This window comes from Triturus cristatus, chromosome 5_2, assembly GCF_964204655.1.
Source record: "Triturus cristatus chromosome 5_2, aTriCri1.1, whole genome shotgun sequence".
NCBI classification, from domain to species: Eukaryota; Metazoa; Chordata; class Amphibia; order Caudata; family Salamandridae; genus Triturus; species Triturus cristatus.
The window spans coordinates 1,072,431,060-1,072,452,060 of NC_140588.1; the positions used below are offsets into that span (position 1 = coordinate 1,072,431,060).

The following is a 21,001-nucleotide window of genomic DNA, read 5'->3' on the forward strand; positions in this document are numbered from 1 at the left end:
TGATTTGACTCTTGTGCCTGCTACCATTTTAGAAAGGAGCTTAAGAAGTAAGATGAAATTACAACCGCTAATATGCATATGGTGGCAGAAGGTATGAACACAAGATCGACTTGCTGTTTTTTTGGGGCAGATCTGCTTTTTTGCGCTGTTGCATCAAATGGAAAGTGTCACTGAAAAGGGTCAGACTCCATTGTTTGATTGTTTTTTTCCGCCATCTTGTTCGGACGTGTATTGCTGCGCTCCGATTCGTAACAGTTCTTCGGGTTCCCCTTGGTGCGCAATCCACTATAACCGCGTGGGTATTGGTTCATACGGGTATCCCACTTCTCCACGTATCATATTAGTTGAAGAAAAAATCTTTTTTGATCGGAAGACTCGTGGAAGGCAACGTCTCAAGTCATAAGGTGCATTCACAAGTTGCAGTGTGAGTCCTCCCTTAGTTGGCTGTGCCTGGGCACTGTTCCTATGTTAGATTGTATTTTTTTTTTTTCTGCCATCTGGTTCCGGTGTATACTGCCAGGACTCTGTTTCGACACATTCTTTATGCTTTCGTTCAGGACCAGACAGTGAAATTCAACAATGATACTTGGAAAAGGCCTTTGTCGTCTGTCTTTTTTTTTTCATGGCGACAACCTCTAGAGACCGACTTACCGATCGGCTCCCAACAGTTAGGGTCTCAGGCCCTATTCATGGCGAAGTGCCCACTGTCTTCAATTTCTTTGTAGGGAATGCACTCAGGATGCCTTCAATACGGTCCTCAGTGTCATGCCAACTACCCATGGTCCGACCACCATGACGTATATGAATTCTGTTTCTTAGACCATTACTGCGCATGGGAGGTATGCATTAACTTCTGGTCAAAGAGGACCCTCTGATATTGCTGAGACAGAAATGGTGGATACATCAGAAGATGCATTGGCAAGCCTCTGGTGACACCCCTGTATCTTCGGAGAACTGGCCCCACTTTACTTCAAGGAAGTTAAGGATGCCAGCCCTTCAGGCATTCCACCCCATCAACATTCATCAAGTCCAGTGAAGATCTTTTCTTCTGCCTCAGAACAGGAGGACGAAGGACAAGAGATTCCCCTCCCCTCAATAACATTAGGACCTCTGCAAGGGTTGTGAATATGGTAGACACCAACATACCCAAGCCTCTGAAGAGGCATCATGCAGAGCCAGAGCTCCGCCCCAAGGGAGTCAGGCATTGACCTCTGATGAACACACATCTTTTAGGTCTTTTCCCACTCCGGGTCTGGTTTGCATTGGTTAAAGTCTTCTGAGCCACTGCTGCTTCTGACCCCCGACCCACCTTAGTTGTCAAGTCCCAAGATCCTCCTTAACCCTCTAGGCCCTTCGGTGCCGAGAGCAATCTAGACTGTGAAGCTGTCATCTGCACCAAGGACTCCATCGATGTTTGGCTCGGACAACTTTGAGCAACCCATTCTACAGAGACTGCAGGAGAAGTTGGAGGCAAGGCAAAAAGACTTTTCATCCATCCTCAAACGGGGACAATTTCAACAAAGTTTCCTCACACAAAGCCTTCAGAATCTTTACCTCCGAAGAGGAAACTTAACATTCGAGGAACAGCTCACTTTGGTGCCCTCTCCATTTCTCAAGACTGAACTCAGACAGGGGCATCAGCCCTATCCCCTACGTTCCACCTCCTCCATCACCACCTCCATTCTCGAACACCACCATTACCTCCTACGTCACTACCTTCAATGTATCCACACTCACCAGACGGATTCCCATTCTATGGGAAAGGCATGCCCTTTTACCCTATAGGATAAATGACAATAGATTTCAATGTCGCACTCTGTAGTTCGTCTAAGTCCTCTGTATTTAGGCTCTTGACTGAATTCTGAGAATTATTTTTTTATTATTTTGCGTGCTTCACAGTATCTGGAGGCTGCCGATCCCCCATTGGTAAAATTACAACTAAAGTTCTAGTATGCATGTACCTGAATAACTGCGTGCACGCAGTTATTAAGGTACATGCATACTTGAACTTTAGTTGTAATGCCCTTTTACCCTGCCAACCCTTATGAGGTACCATTTAACCCAGTTCCCGAAGATGACCCATAGGACACTAAGACGTCAAACCCCCTGGGAGCTAGACATAGATCATTATCCAGTTAGAACATCTCAACCCTGAATACCCTACGGCGGCATACTACGAGGTGATTCAGCCTGCGACCACTTTTCACAGAGTGGACATACATCTCCTCTAGGAGGAAGGCAATTTCCTTGTGGATACTCTATCCAAGATGGAGACAACTATGCATTCGCTCCCCATGTTAAGCCTCATGCTAAAATCAGCCTGTCAAGTTACGGGTGGTAACACTGGGCAAAACAAAAGTATAAACTTTATACCAAAGCCACAGAATCAACGCTCCGGCCACGAACGACACTCACCCCCCCCCCCCCTTCTGACAAGGCAAGAAGCTGGATGCTGTTGGCAAAAGGGTAGCAGAAGGAGCCATTACCCTCTGGAGGGTGGTCAACTCCATGGGCCTCCTTTCCTGCTATGACAGTGCTCGGTGGAACGAGATGAAAGAGCTAGTCAAGCATCTCCCAGGTCAGTTTAAAAAGAGGGGGGAAGAGACGGTCCTAGAGAAGACAGCGATCTCCAATGCCACCATTCACTGCACCCTTGACGCTGCAGACACCGCATCTTGGATGAGCAACGCCAGCGTCCTCATCAGACAGCATTCTTGGCTCCGTGACTCAGGCTTCAAGATTTGCTCATCCTGCCCTTTGAAAATCTATTCAGCTCGAAGGGTTGATTAAATGTTACAAAAAAATAAAAAGGGGACAAACACCACAAAAGCTAAGAGTGCCCTTGAAACCCTTTTCTCTAGGGACCTCTTCAGAGACAGCAGCCTCCAAAGCGGCCTTCCCATAGCCTGCGCCCTCGTACCAAAAGCATCAACAACCATATCATTGACAGGCGGCACCAGGTGTCTATGTAGAGGCAACCGCAACAAGGGCTGTTGTAAAGGAGGCTCTGGCAAAGTGACCCCCACCTCATAACTCTGACTGCCCTTGCCTCATTCTCCATGCCCCCGCTCACACAACACCTGTTGGGTGGAGATTGCAAGATTTCCTTCCCCACTGGCAGGAAATCACATAAGATAAATGGGTGTTAGCGGTCGTTCAAATCAACTACTGCCTAGAACATCTCACACCCCCTATCAACATGCCACATCCTCAGCAGCGAGCAGCTTACCGTTCTGCAGAAATGTACAAGCACTCCTTCAGAAAGGGGCCTTTCAAACAGTACCCTCTCGCCATCGGGGAAAGGACATGTACTCCCTGCTTCCTCATCCCAAGAAAGACGGCCCCCTCAGGCCTATTCTTAACCTCAGGCCCCTCAATCACTATATCCTCTCTATACACTTCCATATGATAACGGCGCAGGATGTCCTCCCTCTGCTTCAACAAGGTGCTTACATGCCCGCATTAGAGCTTCGGGACTCCCAATTCCATATTCCCACTCATCCCGCCCACCAGCACTACCTCTGCTTCATAGTAAGTGGCCATCATTATCAATTCAAAATACTTCTTTTCAGTGTCGCTACTGCTCCATTGGTCTTCAGAAAGTGCCTAGCAGTAATAGCCGCCTTCTTGAGGGGGTGGGCATCCTTATTTTCCCCTACCTAGATGATTGCTCAAGAGTGCAGTCACGCACCATTGACTGGTAGATACCCAGGCTACCATCTTACTTCTACAGAGCCTTGGGTTCAAGATAAATGCCGCCAAAACCCATATACAGCCCCTTCAAGTTCATCCCTTTCTGGGGCTGTGTTAAAGTCCGCTACAAGAGGGTTTTGACTTTCAAGCAGCCCTTACCTCTTTTTTCAGCCAAATCAACTCTAGGTCTGGGCATTTACGCGCTTTCTGGGCATAATGGATTCCTGCTTCGCTTTAGAACCCCAGGCCTGGCACCACGAGTCCACTACAAGAATGCCTTTCTACTCAGTGTTCACATCGGAGGGTCAATGCGATGATCTAATGCTGGTAAGCACCATCACTCAACCTTCTCAGTGGTGGAACAGCTACAATCTGTTGCAGGCCATGCCCTTTCTAGACTCAGTTCTACAAGTCGCCATCACCAAGCTGGCTGGAAGGCACATCTCAACCACATGGCCATACAATCAGTGTGAGCTCCTCCTCATCTGTCGAGTTCCTTGCTATACATCTTGTCCTTAAAGCCTTCCTTCCCCTCATTCAGAGCAAGATAGTGCTAGTCAACCTAGACAAACATGACAGCTTTGTATTACCTCTAGAAACAGGGTTGCACTCACTCTCTGTCACGATTGGTACAAAAGACATGGCATTAGACACTCCACCACCTTCTGGGGTGGACAGCAACTTGGCTGACTTAGCAGAACGCAAGTTCATGAGTGGGGAACTCTGCCAGCAAGTGCTTCTTCCTTGCTTTCAGTGCTGAAGCACTCCACACACAGACATATTTGTCTGCCTCAAACACAAAATGAGCATTGTCTATGGACAATGCACTGGCCAAAAGCATCAAGGATCTATGCTCACGCTTTTGTGCCTCTCCCACTATTTCCATTTGTGGTCTGGAAGATGCAGCAAACCTCTCACTCATCATCGTAGCCCCCCACCTGGACCAGACAGCCCAGGTGTACTCAACACTCCTCCAGATGTCAGTCAGCCCCCACAAGAAGCTCCCCAACAGGCCGAACCTTCGCACCTGGAGTCAAAGCCAAATCATACATCCAGACCCCCAACAGCTCAATCTAGTCAGATTGCACCTGAGGTACTAGAGTTCAGTTACCTATATCTTCCACAAGAATGTATGAGCATCTTATAAGAGTCCTAAAGGCCTGCCACACAAGCCTGGTATGCAGCAAAGTGGAAAAGATGTGTCCATTATTACATCCCCAAACATCTGGAACCCCTAAAACTTGTGGTCCATGAGATTATCTTCTATGTGCTTCTCCTGCAAAAGTGAGGTCTCCCCCACCCTTCTATATGGATCTATTTAAGAGCCATAGCCACTTGCATGCAAAACAAGGAACATTCCTCTTTTTTTAGCATACCAGTAGTTAGTCTTCACCATGCACCGATCTGGAATCTCAGTATAGGTCTCACTAGACTTCTGGGACCTCCTTTTGAGCCTTTGCTCTCTTGCCCTCTCCAGCACCTTTCCTGGAAGGTAGCTTTTCTTGTGGCCATAATATCTCTTAATGATGGTTGGGCAAGACACTGATATGCACCCTGTTTTCTGTAATGTTGGTCTGGCATGTGCTGTTGACCCACACTCAGTGATTGACGAAAAATTACTTTTTGGTTGATCCCAGAAGTTTTAACCCTTGTTTTCCCTCTTCACAGCATCCTCGTAAAGCATATGCAGTGCTCAAACCACACATGGTAAAAAAAATCAAACCTGAAATTAGCTTGGCCCTTGGTATGGTGGCGGCCTGAGCTTGGTGAGGTGCTCGGGCCTCCTCAGAAGCTTGTTAACGGGGCCATCACGTGTTGAGAGAAGAGCTGTGCATGGCCGTCACCAACCAAAGGCATTCCAGAGCGTGCCTTTGATGCGGCTTCATTCACTGGAAGGCCACCTTAAAATGTTTTACGAAACTCTTCTGGTTCACGTATCGGCCATTTCTTAACTACGGCGGAGAGCGGATTTTAGCTGTCTCAGACGATCCCTTTGTTTTCTTATTCTCGGTTTGAAGTCCTGCTCTGAAACAGACCGCGGCTTTACCTCTGCGCACCAGCCTTCAGCACTCAGGGTTATGAAGAAAGTGCAGACATCTTGTGGCCACAAGGTCCTTTTTAATGCCCTAAACAACAATGTACTGAAAAATGCTAAGGCGTATGGGTAATGTCTGCAGAAATGTGGGTTGTAAGGCATTGTTATAGGTGACGTAACGGAGCTGGTCCGATTTGAAAAATGTATAAAAACAATCTAATAAATTAAAGCTCTAAACAACCTCCGATAGTAAATGTAACTGCCATGGCAAACACATGCGAAGAAGTGGATTCACAGTGGAATAGCCCTGTCTTTCTGAACGGTTTAAAGATAAGCTGTCAAACATTTAAAATGATTTATTTTGTAAGGGTCCAAGTATGGTGAGTAAAGATGCGGCACCTGTAAGCTCCCCATCAAATGAAATGGTTCATGTCGTATCAAAGAACTGTACATCGAGAAATGAGATCCTCCGACTCATGAATTGTAATGAATTGTAATTAATTTAACATATCAAATATTTTATTCGATTTTAACTATTTTATTCCTTTCGGCTTTGCTTCTAATATCTCCATTACCTTCTACAAGTTGACTTTCCTCATCACCTCTTTTTTTTATTGTAACTGTCTAGTCTTCCACCACATGATCTTTCCATGTACTGCATTGTTAGGAGCCCAATAGTGCTCCAGTGGATGCTTTTGTGGGATGGGAGTGGGGTCATCGTAGCTTCCACCTGACAGTTGTTTGTGTTGTGTGTGATGTATCTCCTTGCACTTCCCTGTACCAAAGGATGGCATGCATCTTATGTTCGCTCAGTGATGGTGTGTTTCAAATGCAGGCTTCTTCCTGAGATGTACAACTTACTTCTTGATGCCTCAAGTGGGGGGTTCTGTACTGATGTGACAAACTCTTAGTGCAGCTTGAGGTGGCTATCTGCACTCCTTTCACTAATGCTCACCTTGCTCTATTCTCTTTCCCTCCCCTTCCTGTCTCCCTTCTCTTACTCTCTCCCTCTCCTTCGCTCTCTGCTGTCTGTGAAATCAGGACTTCCCGGGTTTAAGTGACGATTATTATGGATCAAAGAGCCTGAGTAAGTGTGCTTTAATCCATCAGAAAGTACTGTGCATTCCATTGCTCTGTGTTTGCAAGCGTCGCTGCTGCCTGTGGGCATGTCAAGCCACTGGCGCCTGATGTGTGGGGCGGCAGAGGGGTGCCATGAAATGGGCTGAGAACACAAAGCGTGTAAGGCTTCACTTGGGAAAGGAGGTGCACATGGTGCATTTTCTCTTGCAGGAAACATTTCGACTTCTGTAGATGCAAGTATGGTGTGCAAGGCTGCAGGTGTCAACTGTCCCAATGCTTTTTAGACCTCTGCTCAAACCAACAGCCTGGGAAGCGTGATTTCTCGACACAGTGCTCTTGTGCTTGATGTGAATAGTGTTTGTGGTTGGTTTGTGTTATTTGAATATAGAATATCCTGCTTCCTGGTTTAGTATAGATCTCAGCTACCACTATTCTCTGTTCCATTGTGTTCTCTTATATTTGCTCCCTATTTATAGCTACCTTGTTCAAAATAAATAAGCACCACATGTGCTATGGAATCTGCTACCCGAGACCGGTTTGTAATTGCAAACCAGATGTCAAAGTAATTTAAAGCTTAGGTGATGGTTTAACCCAGATCTGTTGAATAACTTAGTGGAGTGGAACTTGAGTATCTACCTCTTACAAAATGCATCTTGAATGTGGCCAGTAAGGATTACCAAAACTTTAGTCATACATGGCTAAAATGTAGGCTTATATACATGAGTTAATCAAGTATCTACTGCACATACAAGTGCACTGAGAGAAAAACCACCCACTGCTCAATGGCAAAACACACATGAACCAGTCATACATTGCAGTCTAGTTGGAATCAGGTGAGCCTGAATGGCATTGCACGAGTAGAATAAAGCAGTTGTGCACCACATTAGACAATCGCCACAAGTGAAAAAGAGCACCTGCACTGCTCAGCTGAAGAAAACCTTCCTCGAGAGCATCGCTGCTTTCAGAGCCCTGCCTAAGAAATGCTGTACATGCCAAAACTGACATTTAACAAGGATGTACTGCGTGTCGTAACCAAGTCAGACTTGGACTGCACAACCCAAGAACTGCACAACTGGCATTGCAGCCGCACAGTCTTGCCTTCTTGTAGCCAGTGGCTGAACAGTCTAATACGCTTCAAAAAGATGTACCTTCTGTCCAGAACCTCTCAGCTTCTTTGTCAAGTTACATCCATTGTCATTTCTAACCGAACACTAAGAGGTCAATTGTGGAGTATGTGTGCTTTACAATTATTTGCCATTTTGAGGGCAGAAGGGTGTTAGATCTGCACACTTGACCCACAATTCTAAATTCCCTCATTTTAACAGTTAAAAGATGTTTTTTTACCTCAGCCAATAGTAATCATACAATATGGGTTGTCAGATGTCTTGCATGTGGGAGAAACAGCTGCCAACAACCCACGTGCTTTGTGTGGTCTGTTTACCTAATTCACATATTGACAAAGTACCGGGGGTGGGGGGGGGGGGGGGGGGTGGACACTCAAAGACTTTAGTAGCTACACAGCTCTTAACCTCCAAGGATTCCAGCCAAGACCCACCAAACAGTCTAACAGCATTGACATCTAGGCATGGCTCTTTGCACGATTGAGCGTCAAGACCTTCAGCATTAAAATACTCTGGCTACCCAACTGGTGACTCCCATTAACGATCAAGTACTGGTCCTAGACGCTTCACCCTACACATGCTGACATGAAGGCCTACTCTGGCATGTCCACTTAGTATACACCTACACCAGCTGGGTCTCCATCCAGGTTCACCCTTTTTCAGTAGGTACTTTCTGATTAGAAGGAGCCACGAAGCTGAACAGTTGTTTTGTAACACCCCAAACATCAGCCTGTTACTATAGAAATGCTCCGGCAATGGGTGCAGTCTAGACGTCATCTGCTCCTGGGTTTGCACAAATTATGGAGGTAAAAAATAATCACTCTAGCCACCACTAAAGAGACCACATCCCACCCCATGTGATATCTAAAAAAAAAAAAATCGAACCTTGTTGGCTGGATCCAGCTTTTAATAGGACTGTTTGGAAGGTCGGACTCATTTCTGTAATTAGGAAGTATCATGCATCAGCATCTGAGACGTCAGTGCCCCCAGACAAGTAAGCAAATGCCAGGAAATGGGCCGGAATATTTGTGATTAGTGAAGGTACAGACTGGTGGCTAGTGCACTAGCTCTACTAGAGCACTATGATGGACATTTGGGAGTTTGAGGGTGTTTGCTAACGACTTAAATGGAAAGACTTAAAGGAAGTGCTAAATACATCGAGGTTTGTTATTATCAAAGCAAGTTGAACTTGCGACATTGGTATGTTGCCATAGCCTTACTGCTGACTTACCATCCTGGTGGAGTCTCACCGCTTTAAAAATTCTGCAAATGCAATTATTTAAAAAATTTCCCTTTCTCTAGTCTATTTTTTTTTTGTCCACATCGAAAACAATTTCAAATAGTGAAGGCAAAAGCTAAAAATGTCAAGTCTGTTGGTTTTGTAGAAAGAATGATACCATAGGTTTCATATGAACCTCGGACGAGTCATACACCTGTTTGTCAACCACATCATCCCCAAGTCTCCACAGAGTTATCTTTCCAATCAGTGATTGTTTTCAAGAGGCTGAGATTCTCAACATCATGACTATTAGGAAATCTCAGAATAACTGGTAACTCCTTTACTACTGTGCCTAATTTCAGTGGTTGAAATTCTCAGTTATGAAAATACAGATGGGTGCTAAACATTGTGCAAAATGATTATGTTCTCCTTTTCAAGGCCCTGCCTCCTATCATCATTAAAGGCACCAAAACTTTAATTGTAACTGCTGAGGAAAGAATCTTTCTAATCAAGAAATACGCCATAGCTCACTATCTTCTATCACTAAGAGGAGAAAGCATCTACTCAAGGTATTAACCAATCCAAAAGAGGTCCAAAGAAGGATGGGAGGCCAATTCTAGATTTGCAAGAGGCCAACAATTGGATAAAACGCAAAGGTTGTGTATGTTAGTTCTTACAGGGACCGTCCAGCCTAGAGGAAAAAAGTCTACCCAATTCTGCATCTTTAACAATCGCCTATAATATGCATTCCAGAATGTCCCTTTGGGTTTTAACATCTATTATGACACCATTCACCTTATTGCCCTTTTAGTTATATTTATCTTCAGCTGAAAATGAGACTAGATGTGTGCGGGGGATTTGCAGAATTTCTGGTTCTGCCTTCTAACACAGAAGCTCAGGAAGCTCCTGATATTTGTAGTTGGGAGCTCATTTTACTATTAGTGTTTTTTGTTTTTGGACTGAAATTGACTCTTGGGTCATTTTCTAAATGCATGATAGTAGTAAAAGCACATTTGTGTGAAAAAGGGACCCATATGTAGATGTGTGATCAGCGCAAATGGCACCCATGAGTTATTGCTGGACTTTCAGATTACGTTGTCTCTTCTGAAGAAGCTTGGTCTACAGGTGCATTACTCTGCAGTTCAGTTATTTCATTTTCTGGAAGTCACTTTAGACCCAAGGTTAGGGATAGTGTTTCCTTCCTTCTGAAGGTGTCCTCTTTGAAATCGGAGTCCTGCTGCAGAATAATTTTCTTGTACTCCAGGCTCGATTTCAGAATCATGACAATCTTGTACAAAGCCTTCCTTTCCATCAGGAGCTATAGCAACAATCCATTTTGAAGAAACTAATAATTGAAGGACTTTGGTCCAAGAAGGAATCATATCACAGGAACATGCTGGATTTCGGAGTAGTTAGTTTAGGCTTCAAAGCAGGAGTTTGACCTAGATGGACAATATGACCACCATGTACTATCTAAACAAGCATGGTGGTACCAGATCCAGAACCTTGAGGCAAGCCCAACTGTTTGGTAGTGCCGCCTCCTGAAAGGGTTTCCTTATAGAGAGTGCTTACCACATATTCCGCACCTTTTAAATATTCCTCAGGCATCACTGGATCTGGAAACCTTTCCATAGTACCTCTGCGTGCTGGATGGTGGAGCAGTGGGGCTCTGCACTACTGCAGTTTCACTCTGGAAGTGACGTGCGGGACATATATAGGCACCACCCCTGTTTGCTGCCATTTGCTCCTTTCTTTGTGCTACCAGATGCGTTTTCAGACTTTCTTCTCGTCTGAGACCTTTACCTTGATTTTTCTTCTTTAAAAAAAGTGTTCCGTGTGCAAGGGGTGTCGCCTTCTAAGAATTTAAACCCTAAAAAGACTGTGGCACGCAGTTGTCTGTGACCGATCCCCACCAGTTATGCCTGTGGTGTCGGGCTCGGGCCATGACTCCAAGACATCTGGAGACTAAGTCAATAAACCCCAGAGGTCATCAAGGAACATGAAGCGAAACAAGAAGACTCCGCGTCTAGGCACTCCAAGGCGTGGCCCCACTCCCTGGAGTCAACAGAGGTATTCTAGTGGTCGATCTTCCTCATACTCCAAGTCCTACGATATGCACAAAAAACACAAGTCAAAGCAGAGTTTCGCTCCTTCATGCCATTACCATTTCCCAGTCGAAGGATGTGGGCGGTGCCAACCATCTCGCTCCCGCTCTCGATTTCGGGTGACTTCAGGACAGATTCCGCAGCTGGTTTCAGCACAATCGTAGTTTCTGGGGGCTACAACCACGCCATGCCAGATCGAAGAGTTCTGTGCTGCTATGCTCCATCTCTTCAGATCTCTACAGTCTCCTCTGGTGAGCCTTTGGGCCCCTCCGAGCCGAGAGGCCTTCCAGATGGATTATCAGTGGCAGGTCCAATCTCTGCACCAGCTGGACCCACTGAACCACTTATGCCCTCCGCTCCACTGCTGGTGCTGCCCCTGGCCCCCAAACCTATGTCAGGCCCAGGTACGTTTACTTTCATGCCGACCTCTCCTTCCAAAGAGGCGGTTACGATTGGCCTTACTGACTCCAAATCAACACTGGTCCGAATTTGACCAATGCCGGACCGAAATCCAACTGAAGCCCCAGCTCCTTCACTCAAACTGCCATATGGCAGGCAACATTCATTGCATTCCCTCTTCAGCACTTACTCCGACTATGACCAGGATGTTAAGTTCACTCAGCCCATCTTGCGGACAATTGATATGTCGACTTGCAGGAGGCTAGTGGTCTTGATACCTCCCTGGTAACAGCTCTTTTCTCCTCTTGATCCCAGCCACAGAATAATCAGTCTCCTACGCTCTGTTTATGCATAAGGCAGCTGAAGTCCTTAACCTTCCCACTTTGGAGGTGAAAGCAAAGATGCTGACTGATGTTCTACAACTGGGCTAGGCTACTTCTGAGCCCTTCCTCCCTTTCAATGAGGTCCTGACAGATACCATCCTAGGATCTCGGGTTAAGCCTTGTACTGACCGTCCAGTTATATAGCCACCAGTGTTGCCATGCTTGGCTGCAATTGACTGGGTTCTCGGGTGACACCAGACCTCCTTGATTGACATGCCATTTGATGAGACTTGCTGTTTGGGGACATGGCTGACCTTGCTCTCAAACGCTTAAAAGAGAGAAGGATGACCGCTAGCTCTCTGGGCTTCACAACCCAGCCCATCAGCTGCAACAATTTGACTGTTCTTTTTGTAGCACTGGTCGAGGCATCCCTTACCTGGCCGCCCTCACAGCTGTGGTCAGTGTGCCGCTCAGTCCGCTGACCCCTTTCCTGTCCTCCAACTCCCCCTTCTCACCTGCCAGACGTCTTTGGTGTTTCCTTGCAGAGCCAAAGCCACTCAGTAGACACAGAATCCACCGATTTTTAGCCAGATTGGCAACCGTTCATATTGGACAGGTTGTCCTGCAGAGTGTCTGCAAAGATTATGCCTTACCCTTCGTTTCGCTCCTGCATCTTCTACCATCCACCCTGTAACTGACTGAGAGCCATCTCTACATTTTGCGGCAGGAAGTGCAAGCCCTTTTAGCCAAAGGGCTATCGAAAGGTTGCCACTGTCAGAAGTAGGGCATGGTTGTTAATCCCAGTACTTTCTGGTGCCCAAAGACGAGGGCTTTGGCCTATTCTGAATTTCTATCCTCTCAATGCCTTTCTCTGGCAGGAGTTCAAAATGCTTACCCTCTCCTAGGTCTTGGCTGCCCCTGACCTTGTAGGCTGAATTGAGGCATTTGACCTGCAGGACGCTTATTTCCACAGACTCATCCTGCTAACCCATTGGTGCTACATGTACCTGTGGTTGGTTTTATTGGGACAGGAGCAGTTTCAGTTCTCCGTATTCCCCCTTTGGTCTCATCAGTGCCCCTCCGGTGGTCACAAAGTGAAGGCAAAGGTCATCAAACTGTTTGTTGAAGGCAGGCTCAACCCAGGTAGTTGTCAACAAGCTATGGGGAACCTCCTGTCATTCTTTGGGTTCACAATCAACATGTCGAAGTCACACCTGACTCCTTAGACGCTGCACTTTATTGTAGCCAATGTGGACATTGTTCAGTTCCGTCCCTTTTCACCATAAGAGATTTCAGGGAATTCGGGCTCTGATCCCAATCTTTCAACCTCGTTCCTGGATTTCAGTGAAGTCAACTCTGAAGCTGCTGGGACTGATGGATTTCTACATACTGCTGTTCGAGCAGGCCGGAGGCATATGCAGGCTGAAGTCGCAGTGAGCCCAATATCAAGGTGAACTCTGACCAAGTTCAGATTTCGGAGTAGACTGCGAAAGATCTGCAGTGGTAGTGGGTGGACCGAGATTGGATCAGTGGCAGAACTCTCTCCCTATGTCACCCAGGGGTAACATTGGCAACTGCCTCTCTTCTGCATTGGGATGGCTACTTGGGAGAGGTGGAGATCGGAGGCATCTGGACTCCAGCAGATTCCTGGCCATGTGCCTGGCGTTGAAGGCCTTACTACCATCTATCAAAATGAGGCTGGCACAAGTGCTTACAGACAACACCACTGCCATGTGGCATTTTAACACATGGGGCGGAGTGAAGTCGTGGATCATGCGTCAGGAGCACCTACCCCTCTGGACGTGGCTGCAACACCAAGGGGATTTTCAGGGGGTATACCACCTGGCTTTATCTTTAAACACTAGTTCATACTAATTCACCCTCAGTCGCCTAGTAGATCATTTGGGTCATTGACATCTGGAGGTGGTGCAAGGTATTTTCCCGCGAATTGAGAAAAGCTTGGCTCGATCTTTTTGCCACCTTTGAGAACGCACAATTTCAGTAGTTCTGTACGTTGCAGTTTCCAAGAGCTTCATAGTGGAACTCTGGACTCCTGTAAACCTTTCCACCGATACCTTCTTGCCAAGAGATCTGAAGAAGATCAGGAACAACCAGGTCCAATTAATCCTAATGGCAGGGGGATTGGATACAGAGTGTGTGGTATTCAGAGACAACTGGGCATGAACACCTGTCCTCAGATCAAGCTACCGGGAGGATCTTCTGTTGCAGCAGCAGGGCAAGCTCCTGCACCCAGGCCTGCCAGTCTTCAACTCCATGCTTGAAGATTGAGTGGCGACAGCGGACTGCCTTCAACTTCACTCCTAGGGTTGTAGATGAATTATTGGCAGTCAAGTGTCCCTCGACAAAATCTGTATACGCCTAGTTTGGGGTTTTACTGCGCTGCTCAGTAGTTTGACATATTTAAGCTAAGCTATCCGAAGTGTTGCTTTTGTATTGTCCAAAGCCCAGTAAGGTCTTCTCTGGGCAAAGTTAATGGGTACCTGGTAGCTCTTTTGGCAGTTGCTGGATCAGCCTTCGTTCTCTAAATCACCCATTGTACTGCATTTTTTTTAAGTGTTTGCAACATTTGTTTCTACCCTCTTTCTTTAGCATGCCCCAGTGGGACCTTTACTTGGTCGTAACCTTCCTGATGTGTGCTTCTTTTGAACTACTGCACACCTGTCCAATATGGCTTTTTGCTCTCTATACATTGTTCCTCGTTGCCATAACATCTGCGCAATGGGTGGGTAAGCTGCAAGCCCTCTCTCAACCGGCCTTACACAACTTTCGTCCCAGACAAACTGGTGCTGAGAACCTGAGCTTCCTTTCTTCCGAAAGTGGTGACTTTTTCAATTTGGGCCAAACCTCTCCCTACCAGCTTTGTCGCATCACAAGGGGGAGGACAGAATCAATTGGCTAAGTCCTAAAAGGGTGTTTAGCTTTTACAATGACTGTACCACAGAATATTGTGTGGGCGATTAGCTATTTGTGGAATTTGCTGGAGCAAAGAAGGTCAGTGCAAAGCAGAAGACCACCACCTTGGTGGATCTTGCTCTGCATTAAAATCTGCTATGCATTGGCCAAGAAGCAACCCCTGGAAGTTTTGCAGGCTCATTCCACCAGAACCAAGGCTGCTGCATCTACATTGGCAAGCGGAGTATCTGTTCTGGATATTTTCTAGGCTGGTACATGGACATCGCTCCCATACATTCACGAGGCACTATTGACTGGACAGCCATGTCCATCGAGATGTGCATTTTGCGTATTCAGTCCTGCAGGACTTGTTGGTTTGAGCCAGTTCAGACTCACCTAAAGGTAAAGAATCTGTGGTTGGAAATGTCTATCAGAAGAACAAGTTACTTACCTTTGGTTAACTTTCGGATAGATTCTCTTTCTAGTGATACTTTTCTCACCAACCCTCACTTCATCCCCATTTTGTTAACTGGGCTTTTTCCCACCTTAAAAGATCCCAAGTATAGAGATCTGCTAACTGGTCAATGCCAATTAGCTGCTGGGCTCTGCATCTGGGGACAGGGGCATTTTGTTTCGGGAGCAGAACATCATCGGTGTGGAACCGCACAATGCCACCTACATGTGCGTAGAGGTACTCTTGAAAGGTTTCTCTACCCAGCCTGGCACATGTGGAATATTCAGAAGGTGAGGCATCTGTAGTTAGAGTGTCTACCAGAATGAGCATTACAAAGATAAGTAACTAGCTCTTTTCACACATGGATTGAGGGGAATCAGCAGAGGAATTATTTGAAATCTGAGAGGAGAACTTACTGATCACAGTGAAAAGTTCCTAGAAAGAGTAGGAGCATTAATAATCCTAGTGGTATAACTACATTTAGCACTGCAGATTTTTGACATGTACTCTGATAGCACCAGTTGATACCGGTCTAGCTTCTTGGGAATAGGATGCTCTCCATTTTTATCTTGGCTAGTCTTGTATCCAGCTTTTGTGTAGCAAGACCTTATTAAACTAAGGATTATGTTGATGCTTTTCGCCTCAAGATTAGTTTATGCTTCTAATTGGAAGAAGACCTTTAACTGCTGGCACTCAATTTATTTTCCAAAGGAGAAACGACAATTGTTAAATTAATTTTTGTTAAGTTCTGTTGCGTTGTTAGCCTGACACTGGCATATTTTTTGATTTTATCAACCAGCCAATGATGCAATTTTTTCATAATATTTTTGATTTTTGTTCTATTTTATAATTGAATTCATGAACCGAAAAGTATACATCATAAACTTTAAATTATCAGCAAAAGAGAAGAGTCCGAATTCCCACAGAGTTGACTGTTACAGCAAGTCTTCAATGAGACTCGTAGAAGTGCAGATCTCGGCTGCAGACAGAGGTTTAGGTGCATGTGTTAATTTACCAAAAAAGATCCAAACTTTAGTTCAGCCTTTTTGGTTTTGTTTGTGCTAATTTGTCCCACGTGCATCAGTTTTTCTATTACACTGCAGGGAGGGGAGTATTGTCTGGAATGCCAGCCTTGCCCTTTTAAGGACAAGCCAGTCCCCATGGAAAAGGGCCGAGCAAAGCCTTCCTTGGCTTGCCCACCATTACTAACCATTGGTTGAGCACTGACATGGAGTGCAAGGGGCAGGGATTGGGTGGATTACTTTAGCAATTGCTACCCTGTGCAGACACAGTCTTGGACTTGCTGTGCATGGACACTCTGGCTGTAGCTCCCCTGCAGACACTGGTTCAGTTAGTGAATGTCTTGGCTGCAAGGTTGGAGTCGCCTGTGTATGCAGTATTGGGACCTCCGTGTCTGTTTGGGAACCTGGCACTAGTCATGGGATCTATGTAAAACTTCGAATGCTCCACAAATGAAGAGCTTGTATTGTGCCCATCTGTGCTGTGCAAATCGTGTAACACTAGAGCAGAAATCTCCTTTTGTGCCTCAGCTTTGGGATCGCTATCCTGTACATTTTCACATCATGCTTGGCTAGAGCACTGTTGGTTTGGCTCACCAGTGCTCTCAGTCCCTATGGTTAAGCATCAGTGGAAATGCGTGTTACCCTTGACATGTTCATTAGGCTGTATTCATTTTGTGTTACATGCTATACTGTCGTGTTGCATGGCTTTCTGTGCTGACATCCTGTGTATTGTTGGATGCCAAATGTTTCTGAATGTTGGTCTCTTCTTGTTGGTTTGCAGAGGGAGTCACCTCCAACACCAGTGACAGTGAAAGCAGTTCCAGTAAGTTTCTCTCTCTCAAATTCTTGGCCACTCTGTTCCCTCATTCTGTCTTTATTGCTGGAACAGTGTACACTGTTTTCAGGTCGCCATGAACTGCACTTTCAGTGTTATTCCTCAATCACAAAGTGTAATGTTTCCATTCATAGTCTTTGCACATGCTCTTCAACAAGAATTATTCGCTTAAGTGCTTTCTGCTATGCTCTTGGCTGTCATTGACAGTGGATCCAATGTGAAATTAGATTGAGTGTTGTAAATCAAAATGGTGTTTAAATATGTGCAATAGACTCTTATTGAAGGCCGCCGGCCTCCCCTCCATGCCCTACGGGTGGTTGTCATTTTTAAAGTGGCAGGAATTTCTTCAACCTGGCACCGTGATGCTTTCCCCTGGTTGCTCTTTGCTTTAGAGCTCTGTGTTGCGTAATGTATTGAAGGTCGTTCTAATACTCCTATGGCTTCTCATTTTTTTACAGAAGGGCAAGAAGAAACCATTTTGTCTTACGAACCTGTGACACGACAAGAAAGTGAGTGTGCAAAATCACCTATTACAATCTAAAGTAACGCATGTTGATCTAAATGTTGTTTCTTCGTTGCATCTAATACCCACACAAAGGAACTGTCCTATTATGCAGGTCCATTGTTTTGTCTACAGTGTGTATGTATGCTTTTCTGAGTGAGATAATTCAAAGTACTAAGGTCCAGCTTGAAATACTAAAGTCTGCTTGGGCAGGGAGAATACTTGCTTGTCTGAAGGCCATTGTAGACATTTTTGAATATGTAATGTCCTCTGAACGGATCGCTAGGGCTGGTTGAGCGAGGGGAGATCGCAGATGCAGAGCAGAGTACAAGTCCTGAACACCATGCAAGTGTTGGAAAAAGCTGAATAAGTGGGCTGTGCTGTCTACACTAGTAGTATATGCTCAGAGTGGAGAAATGTTTCACAAGGACTTCTTATAGATACAGATGACACCTAAGCCCACCTAGGCTCAACCACCCTTTCAATTTTAATGTTATAGACTGTGCTTGGGCCTCAGTTCTATTGCCTCGCGCTTCATTATGCTATTGTTTAACTCTGGCTTTGTTTCTTCTCGTAATATTGTCACCAGCGCTCCTTATGGACTACTTGAAAAGTCTTGGGCAGTTTAGAAAGTCTTGCTGAACCTGCAAGCAAGTCTGTTTTAATGACTTTGTATTCTATGGCAAACATGCTGCAATGTGTGTTACCTCCACTTTGTTTATCCATGGGTAGATGAATCTCGTCCTCGGCTACTTCAGACTAGTGTTCTAAGACCTTGCCCATCCTAATGTTTTCAGAAGCTTTTACTGCTCCATTATTGTAGGATTTTTTCATACAATAGTTTTTTTTCACCCTGTTGTATTTTGGCAAGCAGTATGAATATGTAGCGTTGGTGGATATGTGTGTGTATATGTACGGTGTGTGCGCAGTGTAGGTCGTGTGGAGGTTGTGTGCGTGATCTGTCTAAACAAGAGCAGGGGGCAAGCTGAGTGATTGGTTGCAAAATCTGGATGAATAGGCGTGGGTCAGGCTTGCATAAAAAAGAAGTAGAGAAGTAACCGTGCTTTTTGGTAGCGTCAAGGGTGGACAAGTGTGGTTGAGTGGCTATTTTGCAAGGTATACAGTTGGGGCAGGTTTGCATATGGCAGGTTGAAGTGAATATGCAAGAAAAGGTGACGGTGAAAACAGGATGTGTGACATTACAAATGGACAAGACTGCCTAATGCAAGAGATGGAAATTATGGGTGCTCTGTGGAGTGAGTAGATGATAGCATCAGGCCAGGGGTGGTGTAAAGACTAGATGAGTAGCAGCAGAGTGGACTGGGAGAAGGTGAGGTTAAATGAATGGAGGTCTAGAAGCTGAATTAGTGAATGGGAGCCATCCGCCTCCAGGTGAGTTGGATAGGTGTGAAAGACAGCTATATGACTGAATGGGAAGCCGGTTGAGTGGATAATAAATCGTAGAAACTGTGTCTGAAGTGTTTTGGGAGGTGGTGGATATACAGTGGGAAAATGTGTTAAACTTGGGCGAGTGCGGATTAGATTTGAGTGAATGAGAGCTCAGCTCACCAGTGAAATGAACAGGTGAGGGCTGTGTGAACGGGGTGATGATGCTTAGTGTGTGTAATGCTCAAAAGTATATTGTTATGAATGACAGGAGCGATTCTGTGGAGATAGTCTGTGAGGGAGGTTGAACAAGGGAGGTTACGTGACTTGTTTCAAAAGAGTAGTTGCTTGACTGGTGTACAAGATAAGATCAGAGTTTAAACATATTCGTTTATGGGATTGCGTAACCGGTGTAAGACCTAGCTTTTCTTTGGTTAAAGTCTGTGTTAGTCTGTGGTGGTAGGATCTGTGTCCCTCAAGGTGTGTGTACTCCCAACAGATGAGAAATGCCAGGAGTATAAGGCAGTGGTTTGAGGGGTGATGTCGGACATAGGGGGATTTGTTCCCAGATGGTAAATTCATTACTCTTAAAGCGACACAGCAGACATCTAAGCTAGAGTCAGGGCAGTTTCTTCAACGTTCAAGAATGTCTAGAAATTTGCCAGAGACTGGACTGTTTTTTCCAACTGAGCCAATGGATTCACAGGTAGGAATTGGTCCTCAACGTAGGATCAAGTGGAGGTATGATTTTGCTATTACACACTGTGTTAAAGGATAGCAAGAGCATGCCACTAGAGCCTCCCACCGACTGTGCCCCTTATCTCCTGGACCCACTTACGGACACCGCTTGTGCCGTTGTGCAGGATGTGACCAGTAGCACCATATTCAAACTGGCCCATTTTATCTTCTACAGCCTACCCATTTTACAACCTAGAGAATGCATAGTATTTTCCCTACCAAATACGCAGCTTGTTTGCGGTGTGGAACAAAAACTGTGACCTCTCTGCACATGACATGGCCTTGTAGTAAGTTGATGTATTCTTGAACTTGGGTGGGAGTGCAACTGAAAGGGATGATGTTACCACAGTGACAGTTAAACAATGCTTGCTGGGATTGATACCTTGGCCCAACAAGCATTTGCAATGCAATAGGTCTCGCATTTGTGAGTGTTAGAGCTATTGGCGTTGTAATTGATAAGGTTTTGTTTTGGAGCGTAGTGGATGTGTGTGGAGTGAAATTATGTGGTTTGTATTGGAATTGTAAGTTGTGGAATTGTATGTAGAGTATTTGTGTAGCAGAATTATGTGACATGGTGAATAGATAGTGGTGAGAGCTGCAGAGAATAGCCAGAAAGGAAGAATGAGAGGTATAGGTAGTTTCAGTAGAAAGCTGTTATTGAACTTGAGACAAGAGCAGAAATAGTGTGAGAGAGATAGAAAGACGGGGAGAGCAGGCCATAGATGCATTAAAAGGGTTGGTTTTGTGTACGCAGAAAACACCCTGAGAAGAGAAGAGCGTGTTTGAGGGATGGAAACTTTGAAAAGTTAAGGGATAGAAACTGTGTTTGAAGACCTGAAATTAACCATATGAGAAAGGTGGAAATAGTGCGTGAAAGAGCGAGACAGATGGGTGAGAGAGTATGGGACAGAGGGACAAGTGGAAGGGGCACCTGGGGGAGGCAAGAGGTGGACTAGTGTACAACGTGAGGAGGTAGATGAAGGTAGCGTGTGTGAGTAGGCAGTATAGAGAGGAGATGGGTAGTGTGAGGATGGACGAGAGAGTGCAGTGGTATTGCAATATTAGAGTGGGTAGTGGGAGTGTGGGAGATGAGGGGAAGTGGGTATGTAGGGGAAAGATGACAGTGTCTGCGTGGGACAAACAGACGTGGAGCAGTAACAAAAAGCACCTAGTGAG

General features: G+C 45.5%; 1 protein-coding gene across 7 annotated transcripts in view; it reads left to right on the forward strand.

Moving 5' to 3' along the window:
- The window catches only part of DLG3 (discs large MAGUK scaffold protein 3), a 1,834,707-nt gene that overhangs the window by 1,717,094 nt on the left and 96,612 nt on the right, over positions 1-21,001 (forward strand). For 4 of the 7 annotated variants that reach the window (XM_085608387.1, XM_085608389.1, XM_085608390.1 and 1 more), the window contains 2 exons: positions 17,146-17,187; positions 17,658-17,708. In XM_085608387.1, coding sequence (XP_085464513.1) covers positions 17,146-17,187; positions 17,658-17,708 — 93 coding nt within the window. Of the gene's footprint in view, positions 1-6,769; positions 6,816-17,145; positions 17,188-17,657; positions 17,709-21,001 lie in introns of all 7 variants that reach the window. The other 3 variants (XM_085608388.1, XM_085608391.1, XM_085608394.1) reach the window with 1 other exon arrangement.